We start from the raw sequence: 22,214 nt of genomic DNA on the forward strand, positions 1-22,214 counted from the left end.
TAACACCCGAAAGGTCAAATTTCAATTCTAAAGACGGAATCGTTGGCAGAAAGAAAGGTGCACTCTCCGGTGCCTTTGGCGGTTCTTTCGGCTTGTTCTTTTTTTTATGATATCGATATTTAACAGATTCTGCCACCTCGAGTGTGGTAAACCGGACATTGTAATAAGACCCTCCTGAAGTTGTGCTGGAGAAACATAATCCAATTCTGGTTCAGTAAGTTCATCTTCATTAATATCAGTAACTTCTATTATTGAGCCAGGTAGACCAATCGTTGGAATCGGATCGTCTTTGTTTACTCCTTTCAAAGAAATGTGGGAATACAATACACTCATAGGTATATTATCTCAAAAGCATGGCTGTGTATTCTAACCTTATTCTTTAAGTGTATATAAGCATCAGTTTCGACGTAAAGTAAAGAAAGACAATGGAACACAGTAAAATATTTTTCAAAAATCGCGCATTAGGATATGTCAGTAATCACATTCCTCTTATAACAAGATATATTACAAGGCGAAAAGACAATCTTATAATAACATGCGTCGGTGATACGTTTCTTACGTACAGCTGTACACATTTCACGCTTCTTAACGTATCAAAAACGCATCCAGGTGAAATTACATGTCTCGCGGGAGACCCTTATCACACTTTTACAGCATGTGGAAAAGAAATATACGCTTGGCGGAGAGGAGGAGAGTTAAGACATACTTATAAAGGACATGATTACACAGTGCATATTCTGTTACCTTTTGGTCTTTGTTTAGTATCTATTGATGAGAACAACATTGTTAAACTGTGGAATATTAATACAGAAGAGCTGATAACAGAACTTGATTTCAGTGAGAAACATTTCAAAATTACAACAATAATACATCCTAACACCTATATAAACAAAATATTACTTGGAAGTGAACAAGGTCAACTGCAGTTATGGAATTTGAGAGTTCTAAAATTAATTTACACGTTTAAAGGCTGGAATACACCAGTAACTGCACTTGAACAGGCACCTGCAATAGACGTTGCAGCAATAGGTTTAAGAGATGGAAGAATTATATTACATAATTTGAAGCTTGATGAAACACTTTTTGAATTAGTACAAGATTGGGGTTGTGTAATATCCATTAGTTTCCGAACAGACGAGCATCCAATAATGGCCACAGGAAGTTTAGAGGGTCACATTGTATTTTGGAACTTAGAACAACGTAAAGTAGAAAGCCAACTCCTTAAAGCTCATTTTAAGGGTGTAACAGGACTAAAATATTTACCCAATGAACCATTGTTAGTATCTTCTTCTTCCGACAATTCTATAAAGTTATGGATATTTGACTTAGCTGATGGAGCTGGAAGACTTTTAAGAATTAGAGAAGGTCATTCAGAACCTCCTAATATTGTTCGTTTTTATGGAGATGAAGGTAATAATATATTAACAGCTGGAAGTGATTCTTCTTTGAGGATGTTTTCCACAATTACGGAAATGTTGAATAAAAGCTTTGGAAGAGCATCATTCAACAGAAAAGCTGCAAAGAAAAGAGGAAGACTTATTGAGGATCCTTTATTAATGCCACCAATTACTAATTTTGCTATAGAGTCAACAAGAGAAAAAGAATGGGATAACATTGCAGCAACACATTCTGGTTTGGGTACAGTCACTACTTGGTCTTCTAATAAGACAAAAATGGGAGAACACAAATTAATCCTAGAAAAGTTTAAAAGCAATCGTAACATTATTGCAACTTGTGTATCTATAACAAAATGTGGAGATTTTGTTGTTATAGGATATAATAGTGGCCATGTAGAAAGATTTAATATACAATCAGGAATTCACAGAGCTAGCTATGGTACTAATAAAGGAGCACATCAAGGTCCTGTGAAAGGTGTAATGGTAGATCTTTTAAATCAAACTGTAATCACTGCTGGCAGAGATGCATTTATAAAGTTTTGGAGATTTAAACCAAAAGCAGGTAAAGAAATAACTATATTTTATGATACACATGTGAAAATATAATTAATTGCATATTATAATTTTAAGGAGATACTGAACCAGTAACAAAAGTGATATTGGATGAACCAGTTGAATGGTTACGATATCATAATGATAGTTCCCTTATAGCTGTAGCATTGGAAGATTTTACTATTATATTAGTAGATCTTGACACTAAAAGAATTGTCCGACGTTTTGAAGGACATCAAGCGCGATTAACAGACGCATGTTTTAACCCTGACTCTAGATGGCTAGTAACAGCATCTATGGATTGTACAATTCGAATATGGGATATTCCTTCCTCTAATTTAATAGACATTTTTCGGGTATATATAATATATGTTAGTAAAACTTAATTATTGATCTAATTTAAAAATATTAACTGAATGTAACGTTTTAGGTACCAGAAGCATGCACGTCATTAAGTTTTTCACCTACTGGTGAATTTCTTGCTACAATACATGTATGTAACTTAGGTATATATTTATGGTCAAACCGTACCTTGTATTCCCACATTTCTTTGAAAGGAGTAAACGAAGACGATCCGATTCCAACGATCGGTCTACCTGGCTCAATAATAGAAGTTACTGATATTAATGAAGATGAACTTACTGAACCAGAATTGGATTACGTTTCTCCAGCACAACTTCAGGAGGGTCTTATTACAATGTCCGGTTTACCACACTCGAGGTGGCAGAATCTGTTAAATATCGATATTATAAAAAAAAAGAACAAGCCGAAAGAACCGCCAAAGGCACCGGAGAGTGCACCTTTCTTTCTGCCAACGATTCCGTCTTTAGAATTGAAATTTGACCTTTCGGGTGTTAAAGATACCGAAGTCAATAAGAAACTGATTATTCATCCTGAGTTACAAAATCTTACTTTGTTTGCCAAATCCTTACTGTCTATGAAAGATTCAGAATTTGAAGAAGTTGTTAAAAAATTAAAAAATATGAATCCTAGCTTTATCGATTTCGAAATTCAATCACTTTCAGCGGATGAAAGAACATCAAATACTTTATTACTTCAGTTTATGAAAATGATATATCATATGATAGAAAAGAAAATGGATTTTGAATTAGCACAAGCTTACCTAGCCGTATTTTTGAAATGCCACGGGACGACAATAACAGAAGACGAAACGTTAAGAAATTATTTAGACACATTGCAAGAAATACAATCAAAGTCTTGGTTTGTATTGAGAGATAAATTGTTTCATAATCTAAGTGTTGTACAAGCTTTGAAGAAGATGTAATTATTTTATTGTAATAAAAATGACGTTATTTTTTACGTAATTTTTAAATGTTTTTGCAATATGACCATCACAAAACATTTTTTTAAAATACATTGATCGAATAATTATAGATGTTTGAAAAATAATTTATTGCCACATTTTACAAATTATTTCAGCGCATTTACAATCTTAAACTTATAATTAGTTTCCTATACAGTAAACCACAGTTAAGTAAAGTTAAATAGAAAAGATAGGAAAGATTAATCACAAGTATAATTTGTTTGTGTATATAAATATAACAATTACAAAAATAATCTTACAATCATTGACATATTTTGATACCAAAAAATATTTTATGTAGATACAAGTAAAAGTTATTTATATATATATACATACATCAAAGTTTACAATGAACGATGAGAATTTATTCCCTATAAGCAAGAAAACTATGTAACTGTTCCACTGTTGTTGTTTCTAATCCTAAATCTCCTATATAAATTTCAAAACATGTAACTATTCTATAAAGACTTCGTTTTGCCGCAGCACGTAAAGAATGAAAGATTTGTTTAATAAATTTATCATCTCCATGTTGTTTCTTTGTCATAATATTTGATTTTTGTAATTTATCAAGAGCTTGCTTCAATGCAAGTAAAGTATTGATTATAAGTGGTAGATCTTTTTGAGCAATTCCATAAGAATCTTCATTTAATGATAATACAGCTAGAGATGAAATTGCATCCGCAGCCCAGATTATCGTCTGTCCATTAAATAAAATATGACACACTTTACCACCCTCTATTTCACCAAAAACATATGAAATAAGTGGTTTAGAAAGTAAGTATGCAAGGAAGTTGTTCCATCTTGTTTTTATGAATTTTTGAATAAACAGTTCATTGTCAACATCTTTTTTTATATTAATTTGTTCTGTAGAGGTCTGTACTTCTTCTTTTAGTAAATTGCGCATACGATATATATATTGTTTCTGAAATGCACTAACATCTGTCATTGTTGAACTTGGAACACCAAGAGGTAGTTTTGGTTCCTGAGGTTTAATGCATGCTGTGCTAAGATCATCAGAAAATTTTTTGATGAGACCAGTACATTTTTCTACAACACAGTTCCAATTGTAAGGATGACCGCCAGGTTGACTGAGTGTAAATAATACACCTCTTCTTGCTTTATCAATGCTTGCTTTATAATTCAATGTATTGCACTGTAATACATTGAATATATTACTTATAATATATTGAGTATATTCAATTTTGTTCGATAATGAATTTCGTTTTTATGATCAATAGGATTTGTTGCTTCTAGATAAAAAGACACGAGAGTCATAAACTGTAAAAATCATTTGATGAAGTAGAATTTTGTGTAAGTACTACTTGTAAAACATTTGTAAAGAACGATTTCATTGTGTTTTATGTTCTTATAATATCTTTGCGATAATACTACCGGGTACTACAAAGACACATTCTTCGTAATGCTGTACTTCGTTCAATTTAATATATGCGCGTCGAAAAAAATGTATATTTATTCTAAATATTATCTTCCTTTTCAGTTTCTATTAATTTGACAAAACATTTCGTATTTCTAATTACAATCGCTTGACTCAGTAGAAGAAAATTTAATCAAACGCATAAAAAATTGTTTAACATCAAAATAAATTTAATAATGTTTGCAGGTAGTATAGAACAAGAATTAAAAATACGTAATTATGGGAACATGAAACACTTTCATATGAAATAAACCACATTAAATTTAATGTTATACCAACAATTTCCTAATTCGTTATAAAAAAAAAAATACGCTAAGAAAAATCTTATTCGTGGATGTAAAAATTATATAAGAATGATAAGCTTCCATAAGAAATAGATATCTTATTCATTTGTAAATAATTGAATAACCGAGAGTTAACAATGTAACATTAATTATTTACTATTTACCTATAGTCAATTATACATACATATATTTTTCTTTCAATTTTTGTAATATATATTTATATTATTTATATGATATATTTTTTAAACATACATATATACATATAGTATATTATTTATCCATATATCACGTATCAATATACAATAATTGTACTTTTTTTCCGAAAAATTTGTAGATAATATTATCTAAGTGTTATTAATTGTAATTTAATACAGTTACATCTTATATTATATATAATATTTGATAGGTAGTAATATACAATCGTTTTAAAGTTGTATGTGAGTTTACTTCATCGTATTTGTTATTAAATTGTATTTAGTACTCGCTAATATTAACATACATATTTGTTATAAAAAGTATTTGATTTTATAGAATAGACACTATGTTTTATACATATATGTAATGTATATTAGCATACAAATGATTTATATGAACCCGTGGAAATGACGGATAACTGAAACGAAATTATAAAAAAAATACTTAGTATTAACAATTGTTTTCCTACTCCATTCCTTACCTATATAAGAACTTAATTTTACTATTTATTAATACTTCATTTAATAAATTAATTGTTACTTATGTACTTGTTGCAACATATTTAAGAATATTATAAATACAAAACAATTTTTTCTACAAATTGTTAAATCACTGCTGTAACAAAAATATAAAAATTTTAGCTTTGTTTCGTCCAAGCAAATAATTATACTAATGATTGCTTCAAATAAATAAGAAATTATATTATTTAATATAATATTATTATATATATAATTATTAATATAATTATTAATATATTATTATATCATTCTATTATATATTATATATATATATATTATATATATAATATTATATATTATTATTATTATATTATATATTACTATATTATTATTATAATATTATTATATATATAATTATTAATATAATTATTAATATATTATTTAATTTAATTATATTATTTAATTTTTGTTTCTTTATTTTATGTACGTTTCAACAAAATCTAATTAACATTGCATAATATTTGTTTTTTATTGCATTACATAGAAAATTAAATTATACTGTAACTCTATAATTTATAAATGAAGTTTATATAAATTTAAAATATACGTATCAAAAACAAAATCTTCAAACAGTAAAAGTCACTCTCATTAAAAACATAGTTTATGCTTTCCAACATGGACGCACTCATAGGTATATTATCTCAAAAGCATGGCTGTGTATTCTAACCTTATTCTTTAAGTGTATATAAGCATCAGTTTCGACGTAAAGTAAAGAAAGACAATGGAACACAGTAAAATATTTTTCAAAAATCGCGCATTAGGATATGTCAGTAATCACATTCCTCTTATAACAAGATATATTACAAGGCGAAAAGACAATCTTATAATAACATGCGTCGGTGATACGTTTCTTACGTACAGCTGTACACATTTCACGCTTCTTAACGTATCAAAAACGCATCCAGGTGAAATTACATGTCTCGCGGGAGACCCTTATCACACTTTTACAGCATGTGGAAAAGAAATATACGCTTGGCGGAGAGGAGGAGAGTTAAGACATACTTATAAAGGACATGATTACACAGTGCATATTCTGTTACCTTTTGGTCTTTGTTTAGTATCTATTGATGAGAACAACATTGTTAAACTGTGGAATATTAATACAGAAGAGCTGATAACAGAACTTGATTTCAGTGAGAAACATTTCAAAATTACAACAATAATACATCCTAACACCTATATAAACAAAATATTACTTGGAAGTGAACAAGGTCAACTGCAGTTATGGAATTTGAGAGTTCAAAATTAATTTACACGTTTAAAGGCTGGGAATACACCAGTAACTGCACTTGAACAGGCACCTGCAATAGACGTTGCAGCAATAGGTTTAAGAGATGGAAGAATTATATTACATAATTTGAAGCTTGATGAAACACTTTTTGAATTAGTACAAGATTGGGGTTGTGTAATATCCATTAGTTTCCGAACAGACGAGCATCAATAATGGCCACAGGAAGTTTAGAGGGGTCACATTGTATTTTGGAACTTAGAACAACGTAAAGTAGAAAGCCAACTCCTTAAAGCTCATTTTAAGGGTGTAACAGGACTAAAATATTTACCCAATGAACCATTGTTAGTATCTTCTTCTTCCGACAATTCTATAAAGTTATGGATATTTGACTTAGCTGATGGAGCTGGAAGACTTTTAAGAATTAGAGAAGGTCATTCAGAACCTCCTAATATTGTTCGTTTTTATGGAGATGAAGGTAATAATATATTAACAGCTGGAAGTGATTCTTCTTTGAGGATGTTTTCCACAATTACGGAAAATGTTGAATAAAAGCTTTGGAAGAGCAATCATTCAACAGAAAAGCTGCAAAGAAAAGAGGAAGACTTATTGAGGATCCTTTATTAATGCCACCAATTACTAATTTTGCTATAGAGTCAACAAGAGAAAAAGAATGGGATAACATTGCAGCAACACATTCTGGTTTGGGTACAGTCACTACTTGGTCTTCTAATAAGACAAAAATGGGAGAACACAAATTAATCCTAGAAAAGTTTAAAAGCAATCGTAACATTATTGCAACTTGTGTATCTATAACAAAATGTGGAGATTTTGTTGTTATAGGATATAATAGTGGCCATGTAGAAAGATTTAATATACAATCAGGAATTCACAGAGCTAGCTATGGTACTAATAAAGGAGCACATCAAGGTCCTGTGAAAGGTGTAATGGTAGATCTTTTAAATCAAACTGTAATCACTGCTGGCAGAGATGCATTTATAAAGTTTTGGAGATTTAAACCAAAAGCAGGTAAAGAAATAACTATATTTTATGATACACATGTGAAAATATAATTAATTGCATATTATAATTTTAAGGAGATACTGAACCAGTAACAAAAGTGATATTGGATGAACCAGTTGAATGGTTACGATATCATAATGATAGTTCCCTTATAGCTGTAGCATTGGAAGATTTTACTATTATATTAGTAGATCTTGACACTAAAAGAATTGTCCGACGTTTTGAAGGACATCAAGCGCGATTAACAGACGCATGTTTTAACCCTGACTCTAGATGGCTAGTAACAGCATCTATGGATTGTACAATTCGAATATGGGATATTCCTTCCTCTAATTTAATAGACATTTTTCGGGTATATATAATATATGTTAGTAAAACTTAATTATTGATCTAATTTAAAAATATTAACTGAATGTAACGTTTTAGGTACCAGAAGCATGCACGTCATTAAGTTTTTCACCTACTGGTGAATTTCTTGCTACAATACATGTATGTAACTTAGGTATATATTTATGGTCAAACCGTACCTTGTATTCCCACATTTCTTTGAAAGGAGTAAACGAAGACGATCCGATTCCAACGATCGGTCTACCTGGCTCAATAATGGAAGTTACTGATATTAATGAAGATGAACTTACTGAACCAGAATTGGATTATGTTTCTCCAGCACAACTTCAGGAGGGTCTTATTACAATGTCCGGTTTACCACACTCGAGGTGGCAGAATCTGTTAAATATCGATATTATAAAAAAAAAGAACAAGCCGAAAGAACCGCCAAAGGCACCGGAGAGTGCACCTTTCTTTCTGCCAACGATTCCGTCTTTAGAATTGAAATTTGACCTTTCGGGTGTTAAAGATACCGAAGTCAATAAGAAACTGATTATTCATCCTGAGTTACAAAATCTTACTTTGTTTGCCAAATCCTTACTGTCTATGAAAGATTCAGAATTTGAAGAAGTTGTTAAAAAATTAAAAAATATGAATCCTAGCTTTATCGATTTCGAAATTCAATCACTTTCAGCGGATGAAAGAACATCAAATACTTTATTACTTCAGTTTATGAAAATGATATATCATATGATAGAAAAGAAAATGGATTTTGAATTAGCACAAGCTTACCTAGCCGTATTTTTGAAATGCCACGGGACGACAATAACAGAAGACGAAACGTTAAGAAATTATTTAGACACATTGCAAGAAATACAATCAAAGTCTTGGTTTGTATTGAGAGATAAATTGTTTCATAATCTAAGTGTTGTACAAGCTTTGAAGAAGATGTAATTATTTTATTGTAATAAAAATGACGTTATTTTTTACGTAATTTTTAAATGTTTTTGCAATATGACCATCACAAAACATTTTTTTAAAATACATTGATCGAATAATTATAGATGTTTGAAAAATAATTTATTGCCACATTTTACAAATTATTTCAGCGCATTTACAATCTTAAACTTATAATTAGTTTCCTATACAGTAAACCACAGTTAAGTAAAGTTAAATAGAAAAGATAGGAAAGATTAATCACAAGTATAATTTGTTTGTGTATATAAATATAACAATTACAAAAATAATCTTACAATCATTGACATATTTTGATACCAAAAAATATTTTATGTAGATACAAGTAAAAGTTATTTATATATATATACATACATCAAAGTTTACAATGAACGATGAGAATTTATTCCCTATAAGCAAGAAAACTATGTAACTGTTCCACTGTTGTTGTTTCTAATCCTAAATCTCCTATATAAATTTCAAAACATGTAACTATTCTATAAAGACTTCGTTTTGCCGCAGCACGTAAAGAATGAAAGATTTGTTTAATAAATTTATCATCTCCATGTTGTTTCTTTGTCATAATATTTGATTTTTGTAATTTATCAAGAGCTTGCTTCAATGCAAGTAAAGTATTGATTATAAGTGGTAGATCTTTTTGAGCAATTCCATAAGAATCTTCATTTAATGATAATACAGCTAGAGATGAAATTGCATCCGCAGCCCAGATTATCGTCTGTCCATTAAATAAAATATGACACACTTTACCACCCTCTATTTCACCAAAAACATATGAAATAAGTGGTTTAGAAAGTAAGTATGCAAGGAAGTTGTTCCATCTTGTTTTTATGAATTTTTGAATAAACAGTTCATTGTCAACATCTTTTTTTATATTAATTTGTTCTGTAGAGGTCTGTACTTCTTCTTTTAGTAAATTGCGCATACGATATATATATTGTTTCTGAAATGCACTAACATCTGTCATTGTTGAACTTGGAACACCAAGAGGTAGTTTTGGTTCCTGAGGTTTAATGCATGCTGTGCTAAGATCATCAGAAAATTTTTTGATGAGACCAGTACATTTTTCTACAACACAGTTCCAATTGTAAGGATGACCGCCAGGTTGACTGAGTGTAAATAATACACCTCTTCTTGCTTTATCAATGCTTGCTTTATAATTCAATGTATTGCACTGTAATACATTGAATATATTACTTATAATATATTGAGTATATTCAATTTTGTTCGATAATGAATTTCGTTTTTATGATCAATAGGATTTGTTGCTTCTAGATAAAAAGACACGAGAGTCATAAACTGTAAAAATCATTTGATGAAGTAGAATTTTGTGTAAGTACTACTTGTAAAACATTTGTAAAGAACGATTTCATTGTGTTTTATGTTCTTATAATATCTTTGCGATAATACTACCGGGTACTACAAAGACACATTCTTCGTAATGCTGTACTTCGTTCAATTTAATATATGCGCGTCGAAAAAAATGTATATTTATTCTAAATATTATCTTCCTTTTCAGTTTCTATTAATTTGACAAAACATTTCGTATTTCTAATTACAATCGCTTGACTCAGTAGAAGAAAATTTAATCAAACGCATAAAAAATTGTTTAACATCAAAATAAATTTAATAATGTTTGCAGGTAGTATAGAACAAGAATTAAAAATACGTAATTATGGGAACATGAAACACTTTCATATGAAATAAACCACATTAAATTTAATGTTATACCAACAATTTCCTAATTCGTTATAAAAAAAAAAATACGCTAAGAAAAATCTTATTCGTGGATGTAAAAATTATATAAGAATGATAAGCTTCCATAAGAAATAGATATCTTATTCATTTGTAAATAATTGAATAACCGAGAGTTAACAATGTAACATTAATTATTTACTATTTACCTATAGTCAATTATACATACATATATTTTTCTTTCAATTTTTGTAATATATATTTATATTATTTATATGATATATTTTTTAAACATACATATATACATATAGTATATTATTTATCCATATATCACGTATCAATATACAATAATTGTACTTTTTTTCCGAAAAATTTGTAGATAATATTATCTAAGTGTTATTAATTGTAATTTAATACAGTTACATCTTATATTATATATAATATTTGATAGGTAGTAATATACAATCGTTTTAAAGTTGTATGTGAGTTTACTTCATCGTATTTGTTATTAAATTGTATTTAGTACTCGCTAATATTAACATACATATTTGTTATAAAAAGTATTTGATTTTATAGAATAGACACTATGTTTTATACATATATGTAATGTATATTAGCATACAAATGATTTATATGAACCCGTGGAAATGACGGATAACTGAAACGAAATTATAAAAAAAATACTTAGTATTAACAATTGTTTTCCTACTCCATTCCTTACCTATATAAGAACTTAATTTTACTATTTATTAATACTTCATTTAATAAATTAATTGTTACTTATGTACTTGTTGCAACATATTTAAGAATATTATAAATACAAAACAATTTTTTCTACAAATTGTTAAATCACTGCTGTAACAAAAATATAAAAATTTTAGCTTTGTTTCGTCCAAGCAAATAATTATACTAATGATTGCTTCAAATAAATAAGAAATTATATTATTTAATATAATATTATTATATATATAATTATTAATATAATTATTAATATATTATTATATCATTCTATTATATATTATATATATATATATTATATATATAATATTATATATTATTATTATTATATTATATATTACTATATTATTATTATAATATTATTATATATATAATTATTAATATAATTATTAATATATTATTTAATTTAATTATATTATTTAATTTTTGTTTCTTTATTTTATGTACGTTTCAACAAAATCTAATTAACATTGCATAATATTTGTTTTTTATTGCATTACATAGAAAATTAAATTATACTGTAACTCTATAATTTATAAATGAAGTTTATATAAATTTAAAATATACGTATCAAAAACAAAATCTTCAAACAGTAAAAGTCACTCTCATTAAAAACATAGTTTATGCTTTCCAACATGGACGCACTCATAGGTATATTATCTCAAAAGCATGGCTGTGTATTCTAACCTTATTCTTTAAGTGTATATAAGCATCAGTTTCGACGTAAAGTAAAGAAAGACAATGGAACACAGTAAAATATTTTTCAAAAATCGCGCATTAGGATATGTCAGTAATCACATTCCTCTTATAACAAGATATATTACAAGGCGAAAAGACAATCTTATAATAACATGCGTCGGTGATACGTTTCTTACGTACAGCTGTACACATTTCACGCTTCTTAACGTATCAAAAACGCATCCAGGTGAAATTACATGTCTCGCGGGAGACCCTTATCACACTTTTACAGCATGTGGAAAAGAAATATACGCTTGGCGGAGAGGAGGAGAGTTAAGACATACTTATAAAGGACATGATTACACAGTGCATATTCTGTTACCTTTTGGTCTTTGTTTAGTATCTATTGATGAGAACAACATTGTTAAACTGTGGAATATTAATACAGAAGAGCTGATAACAGAACTTGATTTCAGTGAGAAACATTTCAAAATTACAACAATAATACATCCTAACACCTATATAAACAAAATATTACTTGGAAGTGAACAAGGTCAACTGCAGTTATGGAATTTGAGAGTTCTAAAATTAATTTACACGTTTAAAGGCTGGAATACACCAGTAACTGCACTTGAACAGGCACCTGCAATAGACGTTGCAGCAATAGGTTTAAGAGATGGAAGAATTATATTACATAATTTGAAGCTTGATGAAACACTTTTTGAATTAGTACAAGATTGGGGTTGTGTAATATCCATTAGTTTCCGAACAGACGAGCATCCAATAATGGCCACAGGAAGTTTAGAGGGTCACATTGTATTTTGGAACTTAGAACAACGTAAAGTAGAAAGCCAACTCCTTAAAGCTCATTTTAAGGGTGTAACAGGACTAAAATATTTACCCAATGAACCATTGTTAGTATCTTCTTCTTCCGACAATTCTATAAAGTTATGGATATTTGACTTAGCTGATGGAGCTGGAAGACTTTTAAGAATTAGAGAAGGTCATTCAGAACCTCCTAATATTGTTCGTTTTTATGGAGATGAAGGTAATAATATATTAACAGCTGGAAGTGATTCTTCTTTGAGGATGTTTTCCACAATTACGGAAATGTTGAATAAAAGCTTTGGAAGAGCATCATTCAACAGAAAAGCTGCAAAGAAAAGAGGAAGACTTATTGAGGATCCTTTATTAATGCCACCAATTACTAATTTTGCTATAGAGTCAACAAGAGAAAAAGAATGGGATAACATTGCAGCAACACATTCTGGTTTGGGTACAGTCACTACTTGGTCTTCTAATAAGACAAAAATGGGAGAACACAAATTAATCCTAGAAAAGTTTAAAAGCAATCGTAACATTATTGCAACTTGTGTATCTATAACAAAATGTGGAGATTTTGTTGTTATAGGATATAATAGTGGCCATGTAGAAAGATTTAATATACAATCAGGAATTCACAGAGCTAGCTATGGTACTAATAAAGGAGCACATCAAGGTCCTGTGAAAGGTGTAATGGTAGATCTTTTAAATCAAACTGTAATCACTGCTGGCAGAGATGCATTTATAAAGTTTTGGAGATTTAAACCAAAAGCAGGTAAAGAAATAACTATATTTTATGATACACATGTGAAAATATAATTAATTGCATATTATAATTTTAAGGAGATACTGAACCAGTAACAAAAGTGATATTGGATGAACCAGTTGAATGGTTACGATATCATAATGATAGTTCCCTTATAGCTGTAGCATTGGAAGATTTTACTATTATATTAGTAGATCTTGACACTAAAAGAATTGTCCGACGTTTTGAAGGACATCAAGCGCGATTAACAGACGCATGTTTTAACCCTGACTCTAGATGGCTAGTAACAGCATCTATGGATTGTACAATTCGAATATGGGATATTCCTTCCTCTAATTTAATAGACATTTTTCGGGTATATATAATATATGTTAGTAAAACTTAATTATTGATCTAATTTAAAAATATTAACTGAATGTAACGTTTTAGGTACCAGAAGCATGCACGTCATTAAGTTTTTCACCTACTGGTGAATTTCTTGCTACAATACATGTATGTAACTTAGGTATATATTTATGGTCAAACCGTACCTTGTATTCCCACATTTCTTTGAAAGGAGTAAACGAAGACGATCCGATTCCAACGATCGGTCTACCTGGCTCAATAATGGAAGTTACTGATATTAATGAAGATGAACTTACTGAACCAGAATTGGATTATGTTTCTCCAGCACAACTTCAGGAGGGTCTTATTACAATGTCCGGTTTACCACACTCGAGGTGGCAGAATCTGTTAAATATCGATATTATAAAAAAAAAGAACAAGCCGAAAGAACCGCCAAAGGCACCGGAGAGTGCACCTTTCTTTCTGCCAACGATTCCGTCTTTAGAATTGAAATTTGACCTTTCGGGTGTTAAAGATACCGAAGTCAATAAGAAACTGATTATTCATCCTGAGTTACAAAATCTTACTTTGTTTGCCAAATCCTTACTGTCTATGAAAGATTCAGAATTTGAAGAAGTTGTTAAAAAATTAAAAAATATGAATCCTAGCTTTATCGATTTCGAAATTCAATCACTTTCAGCGGATGAAAGAACATCAAATACTTTATTACTTCAGTTTATGAAAATGATATATCATATGATAGAAAAGAAAATGGATTTTGAATTAGCACAAGCTTACCTAGCCGTATTTTTGAAATGCCACGGGACGACAATAACAGAAGACGAAACGTTAAGAAATTATTTAGACACATTGCAAGAAATACAATCAAAGTCTTGGTTTGTATTGAGAGATAAATTGTTTCATAATCTAAGTGTTGTACAAGCTTTGAAGAAGATGTAATTATTTTATTGTAATAAAAATGACGTTATTTTTTACGTAATTTTTAAATGTTTTTGCAATATGACCATCACAAAACATTTTTTTAAAATACATTGATCGAATAATTATAGATGTTTGAAAAATAATTTATTGCCACATTTTACAAATTATTTCAGCGCATTTACAATCTTAAACTTATAATTAGTTTCCTATACAGTAAACCACAGTTAAGTAAAGTTAAATAGAAAAGATAGGAAAGATTAATCACAAGTATAATTTGTTTGTGTATATAAATATAACAATTACAAAAATAATCTTACAATCATTGACATATTTTGATACCAAAAAATATTTTATGTAGATACAAGTAAAAGTTATTTATATATATATACATACATCAAAGTTTACAATGAACGATGAGAATTTATTCCCTATAAGCAAGAAAACTATGTAACTGTTCCACTGTTGTTGTTTCTAATCCTAAATCTCCTATATAAATTTCAAAACATGTAACTATTCTATAAAGACTTCGTTTTGCCGCAGCACGTAAAGAATGAAAGATTTGTTTAATAAATTTATCATCTCCATGTTGTTTCTTTGTCATAATATTTGATTTTTGTAATTTATCAAGAGCTTGCTTCAATGCAAGTAAAGTATTGATTATAAGTGGTAGATCTTTTTGAGCAATTCCATAAGAATCTTCATTTAATGATAATACAGCTAGAGATGAAATTGCATCCGCAGCCCAGATTATCGTCTGTCCATTAAATAAAATATGACACACTTTACCACCCTCTATTTCACCAAAAACATATGAAATAAGTGGTTTAGAAAGTAAGTATGCAAGGAAGTTGTTCCATCTTGTTTTTATGAATTTTTGAATAAACAGTTCATTGTCAACATCTTTTTTTATATTAATTTGTTCTGTAGAGGTCTGTACTTCTTCTTTTAGTAAATTGCGCATACGATATATATATTGTTTCTGAAATGCACTAACATCTGTCATTGTTGAACTTGGAACACCAAGAGGTAGTTTTGGTTCCTGAGGTTTAATGCATGCTGTGCTAAGATCATCAGAAAATTTTTTGATGAGACCAGTACATTTTTCTACAACACAGTTCCAATTGTAAGGATGACCGCCAGGTTGACTGAGTGTAAATAATACACCTCTTCTTGCTTTATCAATGCTTGCTTTATAATTCAATGTATTGCACTGTAATACATTGAATATATTACTTATAATATATTGAGTATATTCAATTTTGTTCGATAATGAATTTCGTTTTTATGATCAATAGGATTTGTTGCTTCTAGATAAAAAGACACGAGAGTCATAAACTGTAAAAATCATTTGATGAAGTAGAATTTTGTGTAAGTACTACTTGTAAAACATTTGTAAAGAACGATTTCATTGTGTTTTATGTTCTTATAATATCTTTGCGATAATACTACCGGGTACTACAAAGACACATTCTTCGTAATGCTGTACTTCGTTCAATTTAATATATGCGCGTCGAAAAAAATGTATATTTATTCTAAATATTATCTTCCTTTTCAGTTTCTATTAATTTGACAAAACATTTCGTATTTCTAATTACAATCGCTTGACTCAGTAGAAGAAAATTTAATCAAACGCATAAAAAATTGTTTAACATCAAAATAAATTTAATAATGTTTGCAGGTAGTATAGAACAAGAATTAAAAATACGTAATTATGGGAACATGAAACACTTTCATATGAAATAAACCACATTAAATTTAATGTTATACCAACAATTTCCTAATTCGTTATAAAAAAAAAAATACGCTAAGAAAAATCTTATTCGTGGATGTAAAAATTATATAAGAATGATAAGCTTCCATAAGAAATAGATATCTTATTCATTTGTAAATAATTGAATAACCGAGAGTTAACAATGTAACATTAATTATTTACTATTTACCTATAGTCAATTATACATACATATATTTTTCTTTCAATTTTTGTAATATATATTTATATTATTTATATGATATATTTTTTAAACATACATATATACATATAGTATATTATTTATCCATATATCACGTATCAATATACAATAATTGTACTTTTTTTCCGAAAAATTTGTAGATAATATTATCTAAGTGTTATTAATTGTAATTTAATACAGTTACATCTTATATTATATATAATATTTGATAGGTAGTAATATACAATCGTTTTAAAGTTGTATGTGAGTTTACTTCATCGTATTTGTTATTAAATTGTATTTAGTACTCGCTAATATTAACATACATATTTGTTATAAAAAGTATTTGATTTTATAGAATAGACACTATGTTTTATACATATATGTAATGTATATTAGCATACAAATGATTTATATGAACCCGTGGAAATGACGGATAACTGAAACGAAATTATAAAAAAAATACTTAGTATTAACAATTGTTTTCCTACTCCATTCCTTACCTATATAAGAACTTAATTTTACTATTTATTAATACTTCATTTAATAAATTAATTGTTACTTATGTACTTGTTGCAACATATTTAAGAATATTATAAATACAAAACAATTTTTTCTACAAATTGTTAAATCACTGCTGTAACAAAAATATAAAAATTTTAGCTTTGTTTCGTCCAAGCAAATAATTATACTAATGATTGCTTCAAATAAATAAGAAATTATATTATTTAATATAATATTATTATATATATAATTATTAATATAATTATTAATATATTATTATATCATTCTATTATATATTATATATATATATATTATATATATAATATTATATATTATTATTATTATATTATATATTACTATATTATTATTATAATATTATTATATATATAATTATTAATATAATTATTAATATATTATTTAATTTAATTATATTATTTAATTTTTGTTTCTTTATTTTATGTACGTTTCAACAAAATCTAATTAACATTGCATAATATTTGTTTTTTATTGCATTACATAGAAAATTAAATTATACTGTAACTCTATAATTTATAAATGAAGTTTATATAAATTTAAAATATACGTATCAAAAACAAAATCTTCAAACAGTAAAAGTCACTCTCATTAAAAACATAGTTTATGCTTTCCAACATGGACGCACTCATAGGTATATTATCTCAAAAGCATGGCTGTGTATTCTAACCTTATTCTTTAAGTGTATATAAGCATCAGTTTCGACGTAAAGTAAAGAAAGACAATGGAACACAGTAAAATATTTTTCAAAAATCGCGCATTAGGATATGTCAGTAATCACATTCCTCTTATAACAAGATATATTACAAGGCGAAAAGACAATCTTATAATAACATGCGTCGGTGATACGTTTCTTACGTACAGCTGTACACATTTCACGCTTCTTAACGTATCAAAAACGCATCCAGGTGAAATTACATGTCTCGCGGGAGATCCTTATCACACTTTTACAGCATGTGGAAAAGAAATATACGCTTGGCGGAGAGGAGGAGAGTTAAGACATACTTATAAAGGACATGATTACACAGTGCATATTCTGTTACCTTTTGGTCTTTGTTTAGTATCTATTGATGAGAACAACATTGTTAAACTGTGGAATATTAATACAGAAGAGCTGATAACAGAACTTGATTTCAGTGAGAAACATTTCAAAATTACAACAATAATACATCCTAACACCTATATAAACAAAATATTACTTGGAAGTGAACAAGGTCAACTGCAGTTATGGAATTTGAGAGTTCTAAAATTAATTTACACGTTTAAAGGCTGGAATACACCAGTAACTGCACTTGAACAGGCACCTGCAATAGACGTTGCAGCAATAGGTTTAAGAGATGGAAGAATTATATTACATAATTTGAAGCTTGATGAAACACTTTTTGAATTAGTACAAGATTGGGGTTGTGTAATATCCATTAGTTTCCGAACAGACGAGCATCCAATAATGGCCACAGGAAGTTTAGAGGGTCACATTGTATTTTGGAACTTAGAACAACGTAAAGTAGAAAGCCAACTCCTTAAAGCTCATTTTAAGGGTGTAACAGGACTAAAATATTTACCCAATGAACCATTGTTAGTATCTTCTTCTTCCGACAATTCTATAAAGTTATGGATATTTGACTTAGCTGATGGAGCTGGAAGACTTTTAAGAATTAGAGAAGGTCATTCAGAACCTCCTAATATTGTTCGTTTTTATGGAGATGAAGGTAATAATATATTAACAGCTGGAAGTGATTCTTCTTTGAGGATGTTTTCCACAATTACGGAAATGTTGAATAAAAGCTTTGGAAGAGCATCATTCAACAGAAAAGCTGCAAAGAAAAGAGGAAGACTTATTGAGGATCCTTTATTAATGCCACCAATTACTAATTTTGCTATAGAGTCAACAAGAGAAAAAGAATGGGATAACATTGCAGCAACACATTCTGGTTTGGGTACAGTCACTACTTGGTCTTCTAATAAGACAAAAATGGGAGAACACAAATTAATCCTAGAAAAGTTTAAAAGCAATCGTAACATTATTGCAACTTGTGTATCTATAACAAAATGTGGAGATTTTGTTGTTATAGGATATAATAGTGGCCATGTAGAAAGATTTAATATACAATCAGGAATTCACAGAGCTAGCTATGGTACTAATAAAGGAGCACATCAAGGTCCTGTGAAAGGTGTAATGGTAGATCTTTTAAATCAAACTGTAATCACTGCTGGCAGAGATGCATTTATAAAGTTTTGGAGATTTAAACCAAAAGCAGGTAAAGAAATAACTATATTTTATGATACACATGTGAAAATATAATTAATTGCATATTATAATTTTAAGGAGATACTGAACCAGTAACAAAAGTGATATTGGATGAACCAGTTGAATGGTTACGATATCATAATGATAGTTCCCTTATAGCTGTAGCATTGGAAGATTTTACTATTATATTAGTAGATCTTGACACTAAAAGAATTGTCCGACGTTTTGAAGGACATCAAGCGCGATTAACAGACGCATGTTTTAACCCTGACTCTAGATGGCTAGTAACAGCATCTATGGATTGTACAATTCGAATATGGGATATTCCTTCCTCTAATTTAATAGACATTTTTCGGGTATATATAATATATGTTAGTAAAACTTAATTATTGATCTAATTTAAAAATATTAACTGAATGTAACGTTTTAGGTACCAGAAGCATGCACGTCATTAAGTTTTTCACCTACTGGTGAATTTCTTGCTACAATACATGTATGTAACTTAGGTATATATTTATGGTCAAACCGTACCTTGTATTCCCACATTTCTTTGAAAGGAGTAAACGAAGACGATCCGATTCCAACGATCGGTCTACCTGGCTCAATAATGGAAGTTACTGATATTAATGAAGATGAACTTACTGAACCAGAATTGGATTATGTTTCTCCAGCACAACTTCAGGAGGGTCTTATTACAATGTCCGGTTTACCACACTCGAGGTGGCAGAATCTGTTAAATATCGATATTATAAAAAAAAAGAACAAGCCGAAAGAACCGCCAAAGGCACCGGAGAGTGCACCTTTCTTTCTGCCAACGATTCCGTCTTTAGAATTGAAATTTGACCTTTCGGGTGTTAAAGATACCGAAGTCAATAAGAAACTGATTATTCATCCTGAGTTACAAAATCTTACTTTGTTTGCCAAATCCTTACTGTCTATGAAAGATTCAGAATTTGAAGAAGTTGTTAAAAAATTAAAAAATATGAATCCTAGCTTTATCGATTTCGAAATTCAATCACTTTCAGCGGATGAAAGAACATCAAATACTTTATTACTTCAGTTTATGAAAATGATATATCATATGATAGAAAAGAAAATGGATTTTGAATTAGCACAAGCTTACCTAGCCGTATTTTTGAAATGCCACGGGACGACAATAACAGAAGACGAAACGTTAAGAAATTATTTAGACACATTGCAAGAAATACAATCAAAGTCTTGGTTTGTATTGAGAGATAAATTGTTTCATAATCTAAGTGTTGTACAAGCTTTGAAGAAGATGTAATTATTTTATTGTAATAAAAATGACGTTATTTTTTACGTAATTTTTAAATGTTTTTGCAATATGACCATCACAAAACATTTTTTTAAAATACATTGATCGAATAATTATAGATGTTTGAAAAATAATTTATTGCCACATTTTACAAATTATTTCAGCGCATTTACAATCTTAAACTTATAATTAGTTTCCTATACAGTAAACCACAGTTAAGTAAAGTTAAATAGAAAAGATAGGAAAGATTAATCACAAGTATAATTTGTTTGTGTATATAAATATAACAATTACAAAAATAATCTTACAATCATTGACATATTTTGATACCAAAAAATATTTTATGTAGATACAAGTAAAAGTTATTTATATATATATACATACATCAAAGTTTACAATGAACGATGAGAATTTATTCCCTATAAGCAAGAAAACTATGTAACTGTTCCACTGTTGTTGTTTCTAATCCTAAATCTCCTATATAAATTTCAAAACATGTAACTATTCTATAAAGACTTCGTTTTGCCGCAGCACGTAAAGAATGAAAGATTTGTTTAATAAATTTATCATCTCCATGTTGTTTCTTTGTCATAATATTTGATTTTTGTAATTTATCAAGAGCTTGCTTCAATGCAAGTAAAGTATTGATTATAAGTGGTAGATCTTTTTGAGCAATTCCATAAGAATCTTCATTTAATGATAATACAGCTAGAGATGAAATTGCATCCGCAGCCCAGATTATCGTCTGTCCATTAAATAAAATATGACACACTTTACCACCCTCTATTTCACCAAAAACATATGAAATAAGTGGTTTAGAAAGTAAGTATGCAAGGAAGTTGTTCCATCTTGTTTTTATGAATTTTTGAATAAACAGTTCATTGTCAACATCTTTTTTTATATTAATTTGTTCTGTAGAGGTCTGTACTTCTTCTTTTAGTAAATTGCGCATACGATATATATATTGTTTCTGAAATGCACTAA

General features: G+C 28.8%; 3 protein-coding genes and 1 pseudogene across 5 annotated transcripts in view; 3 read left to right on the forward strand and 1 right to left on the reverse strand.

The window, feature by feature from the left end:
• Positions 1 to 15,278, forward strand: part of LOC126914198 (WD repeat-containing protein 36-like) — a 32,535-nt gene extending 17,257 nt beyond the window's left edge. Inside the window, exons 3-5 of one of the 3 annotated variants that reach the window (XM_050717816.1) lie at positions 881 to 1,959; positions 2,028 to 2,305; positions 2,380 to 3,274. In XM_050717816.1, coding sequence (XP_050573773.1) covers positions 881 to 1,959; positions 2,028 to 2,305; positions 2,380 to 3,234 — 2,212 coding nt within the window. In that variant the 3' untranslated portion in view covers positions 3,235 to 3,274. Of the gene's footprint in view, positions 1 to 335; positions 1,960 to 2,027; positions 2,306 to 2,379; positions 3,275 to 12,884; positions 13,964 to 14,031; positions 14,310 to 14,383 lie in introns of those variants that run through there. The other 2 variants (XM_050717815.1, XM_050717817.1) reach the window with 2 other exon arrangements.
• The window catches only part of LOC126914200 (WD repeat-containing protein 36-like), a 47,650-nt gene that overhangs the window by 4,634 nt on the left and 20,802 nt on the right, over positions 1 to 22,214 (reverse strand). The gene's annotated exons all lie outside the window — the stretch shown is intronic.
• Positions 6,182 to 9,277, forward strand: LOC126914196 (WD repeat-containing protein 36-like; annotated as a pseudogene).
• On the forward strand, positions 18,195 to 21,279 carry LOC126914194 (WD repeat-containing protein 36-like). Its single transcript, XM_050717811.1, has 3 exons — positions 18,195 to 19,964; positions 20,033 to 20,310; positions 20,385 to 21,279. Exons 1-3 carry the CDS (start codon positions 18,431 to 18,433, stop codon positions 21,237 to 21,239), a joined length of 2,667 nt encoding a protein of 888 aa, XP_050573768.1. The 5' UTR covers positions 18,195 to 18,430; the 3' UTR covers positions 21,240 to 21,279.

The sequence above is a fragment of the Bombus affinis genome, chromosome 3, assembly GCF_024516045.1.
Source record: "Bombus affinis isolate iyBomAffi1 chromosome 3, iyBomAffi1.2, whole genome shotgun sequence".
Taxonomy (NCBI): Eukaryota; Metazoa; Arthropoda; class Insecta; order Hymenoptera; family Apidae; genus Bombus; species Bombus affinis.

What these genes read in the sequence shown, in the direction of transcription:
- LOC126914194 (XM_050717811.1), top strand. Translation starts at nt 18,431, where the DNA reads ATGGAACACAGTAAAATATTTTTCAAAAATCGCGCATTAGGATATGTC. An exon ending in GAGATTTAAACCAAAAGCAG is followed by an intron (nt 19,965 to 20,032) that starts GTAAAGAAATAA and finishes TATAATTTTAAG; the next exon opens with GAGATACTGAACCAGTAACA. An exon ending in ATTTAATAGACATTTTTCGG is followed by an intron (nt 20,311 to 20,384) that starts GTATATATAATA and finishes GTAACGTTTTAG; the next exon opens with GTACCAGAAGCATGCACGTC.